Source organism: Bison bison, unplaced genomic scaffold (genome assembly GCF_000754665.1).
Source record: "Bison bison bison isolate TAMUID 2011002044 unplaced genomic scaffold, Bison_UMD1.0 scf7180017864384, whole genome shotgun sequence".
Taxonomy (NCBI): Eukaryota; Metazoa; Chordata; class Mammalia; order Artiodactyla; family Bovidae; genus Bison; species Bison bison.
Window position 1 is genome coordinate 17,030,196 of NW_011494956.1, and position 4,222 is coordinate 17,034,417.

General features: G+C 42.8%; 1 protein-coding gene across 1 annotated transcript in view; it reads right to left on the reverse strand.

Moving 5' to 3' along the window:
• The window catches only part of LOC105001868, a 47,337-nt gene that overhangs the window by 39,196 nt on the left and 3,919 nt on the right, over positions 1-4,222 (reverse strand). Inside the window, exon 2 of the mRNA XM_010858308.1 lies at positions 3,334-3,456. Within this exon, the coding sequence (XP_010856610.1) occupies positions 3,334-3,456 (123 nt within the window). The remainder of the gene's footprint in view (positions 1-3,333; positions 3,457-4,222) is intronic.

Here is a 4,222-nt window from a genome sequence, read left to right on the forward strand (position 1 = left end):
TTCCAGCCCAGCGTTTCTCATGATGTACTCTGCATATAAGTTAAATAAGCAGAGTAACAATATACAGCCTTGATGTACTCCTTTTCCTATTTGGAACCAGTCTGCTGTTCCATGTCCAGTTCTAACTGTTGCTTCCTGACCTGCATACAAATTTCTCAAGAGGCAGGTCAGGTGGTCTGGTATTCCCATCTCTTTCAGAATTTTCCACAGTTTATTGTGATCCACACAGTCGAAGGCTTTGGCATAGTCAATAAAGCAGAAATAGATGTTTTTCTGGAACTCTCTTGCTTTTTCAATGATCCAGTGGATGTTGGCAATTTGATCTCTGGTTCCTCTGCCTTTTCCAAAACCAGCTTGAACATCAGGAAGTTCACAGTTCACGTATTGCTGAAGCCTGGCTTGGAGAATTTTGAGCATTACTTGACTAGCATGTGAGATGCGTGCAATTGTGTGGTAGTTTGAGCATTCTTTGGCATTGCCTTTCTTTGGGATTGGAATGAAAACTGCCCTTTTCCAGTCCTGTGGCCACTGCTGAGTTTTCCAAATTTGCTGGCATATTGAGTGCAGCACTTTCACAGCATCATCTTTCAGGGTTTGAAATAGCTCAACTGGAATTCCATCACCTCCACTAGCTTTGTTCGTAGTGATGCTTTCTAAGGCCCACTTGACTTCACATTCCAGGATGTCTGGCTCTAGGTGAGTGAGCACACCATCATGATTATCTGGGTCGTGAAGATCTTTTTTGTACAGTTTTTCTGTGTATTCTTGCCACCTTTTCTGAATATCTTCTGCTTCTGTTAGGTCCATACCATTTCTGTCCTTTATCGAGCCCATCTTTGCATGAAATGTTCCCTTGGTATCTCTAATTTTCTTGAAGAGATCTCTAGTCTTTCCCATTCTGTTGTTTTCCTCTATTTCTTTGCACTGACCACTGAGGAAGGCTTTCTTATCTCTTCTTGCTATTCTTTGGAACTCTGCATTCAGATGCTTATATTTTTCCTTTTCTCCTTTGCTTTTCACTTCTCTTCTTTTCACAGCTATTTGTAAGGCCTCTCCAGGCAGCCATTTTGCTGTTTTGCATTTCTTTTCCATGGGGATGGTCTTGATTTCTGTCTCCTGTACAATGTCACGAACTTCATTCCATAGTTCATCAAGCACTCTATCTATCAGATCTAGGCCCTTAAATCTATTTCTCACTTCACTGTATAATCATAAGGGATTTGATTTAGGTCATACCTGAATGGTCTAGTGGTTTTCCCTACTTTCTTCAATTTAAGTCTGAATTTGGTAATAAGCAGTTCATGATGTGAGCCACAGTCAGCTCCTGGTCTTGTTTTTGTTGACTGTATAGAGCTTCTCCATCTTTGGCTGCAAAGAATATAATCAATCTGATTTCAGTGTTGACCATCTGGTGATGTCCATGTGTAGAGTCTTCTCTTGTGTTGTTGGAAGAACAACACAAGATGGAGAATCTCTATACAGTCAGCAAAAACAAGACCAGGAGCTGACTGTGGCTCAGATCATGAACTCCTTATTACCAAATTCAGACTTAAATTGAAGAAAGTAGGGAAAACCACTAGACCATTCAGGTTATATTCTTTGCAGCCAAAAGCAGCCATAGACTACGTTAATGAGCATGGCTGTGTTGCCATAACACTTTTATTTACAAGTTAACTGGACAACCCCTGAGCCACACATTAATAGTTTGTCAAACCCTGGACTAAGATAAATACCCTAGAAGGGCAATTCAGATTGGCCCAGAAAGTGACACAGCACTCACAACTGTAGGGAGCAGGCTGCTGTCTATGGGGTCACACAGAGTCGGACACGACTGAGGTGACTTAGCAGCAGCAGCAGGTATTTGACCTAGAAGTTCTTTCTCTGGCTCCCCTTGGCCTCCAAGTGGCTTGAAGGATTCAGAAATTCCTGTATCCCAACAGGTGCAGGAACACAAGGGTGCTGTTTCAGATAGGATTAGGTTTGGTTTATAGCAGCTTAAACTGTGGAAAATTCTTAGAGATATGGGAATACCAGACCAACTGACCTGCCTCCTAAGAAACCTGTATGCAGGTCAAGAAGCAACAGTTAGAACCAGACATGGAACAACGGATTGATTCCAAATTGGGAAAGGAGTATGTCAAGGCTGTTTACAGTCACCATGCTTATTTAACTTATATGTCGAGTACATCATGTGAAATGCTGGGCTGGATGAAGCACAAGCTGGAATCAAGATTGCAGGTAGAAAAATCAATAACCTCAATATGCAGATAACATCACCCTAATGGCAGAAAGCAAAGAGGAACTAAAGAGCCTCTTGATGAAGGTTAAAGAACAAAGTGAAAAAACTGGCTTAAAATTCAACATTCAAAAAACTAAGATCATGGCATCTGGTCCCATCACTTCATGGCAAATAGATGGGGGAAAAATGGAAACAGTGACAGATTTTATTTTCTTGGGCTCCAAAATCACTGCAGATGGTGACGGCAGCCATGCAATTAAAAGACACTTGCTCCTTGGAAGAAAAGCCTTGACTTTTAAACCTTGACTTTGTATTAAAAAGCAGAGACATTACTCTGCCAACAAAGGTCCATGTAGTCAAAGCTATGGCTTTTCCAGTAATCATGTATGGATGTGAGAGTTGGACCATAAGAAAGGGTGAGTGCCAAATAATTGATGTTTTCATACTGTGATGCTGGAGAGACTCTTGAGAGTCCCTTGGACAGCAAGGAGATCAAACCAGTCAATCCTAAAGGAAATCAACCCTGAATATTCATTGGAAGGATTGATGCTGAAGCTGAAGTTCCAATACTGTGGCACCTGATGCAAAGAGTTAACTCATTGGAAAAGACCCTGATGCTGAGAAAGACTGAGAGCAAGAGGAGAAGGGGATCACAGAGGATGAGATGGTTGAATGGGATCAATGGCTCAATGGACATGAGTTTGAGCAAGCTCCAGGAGTCGGTGATAGACAGAGAAGACTGGCCTGCTGCAGTACATGGGGTTGCAAAGAGTCAGACAGGACTGAGTGACTGAACTGAACTGAACTGAAGGAACCCTGGTGTTCGGCAGTCCATGGGGTTGCAAAGAGTCAGACAGGACTGAGTGACTGAACTGAACTGACCTGAACTGAAGGAACCCTGGTGTTCGGCAGTCCATGAGGTCACAAAGAGTCAGACATGAGTGAGCAACTGAACAATAACATAGTAGATTAAAAACACAATTTAACAGTATCTTAGAGCACTTGCAGATTTATTCTCTCATATAAAAGCATTGAGTTTGGCTATTTAGGCTGGTAAAGTGTGAAATACCAGATCCACCTTGATCTTTCCTCACCGCCAGTCCTAGGCACAGCTCTCATGGCCACGATGGCTGCTGAAGCCCTGCCATTATATCCCACATCCATCAGGCAGGAGGAGGAGAGCAGAAGGGGGCAGCCCTCCCCACACTCAGGGGACCCTGCACTCAGAAGGGCCCATACTCAGTTTAACAAGATGGTGGACTGTTACTGTTTTAAAATCTAACTCATGTTCTCTTTGAGCTTAGGTTTTGTAAATGCGATCCAATGGGACCAGGGAAAACGTCCATGAGCAGAGGAGACTGGTGTAATGTGCCATCACCCACTGCAGCCCTCGTTCTCACAAAACATAGATAATGCCTGCCATGTAGCTTCCACGACGCACTTACCTTGTATTCTGACACGCACTCAGAAGGACCTCCATGCAAGCATTAATTTAATGCTCTGTATTCCTATTTTGAATTTGTATTAATTCTACCTGTGAACATGTGCTTTGTGAGTGAAGTCCAGTAGGACAAAGGCTGATGTCTAGTGTGTGTGTGTCTTCCATCTGCACATGCGCCAGGACTCACAACATGTGGGCTTTTAGCAAGACTCAAAGTGAGTACAGGTAAGGGTGTTTCAATCTGTGAGTGAGCGAGTGGAGCCCAGAGCCCTGAGAGGCCATGCTTTCCATTGGAATTAGAAGTTGCTTCAAATGCAGGAAGAAGGCCGTGGTGTTTTAGGAAACACAAGAAACCGAGGAACCCATCCATATCCTTTCTGACTTGTATTACTTCCCTATATCATTTAGTCACTCACTTTGAAAATGATGACAGATAAATGATAGGGTAACCCAGAGTTCATCTGATGTTCAGTCCTTTAATTATCAGTAAGGTGAAGGCAGAGAATGTTGTTGCCATGTGAGCATACCAAGATGTAAAATTA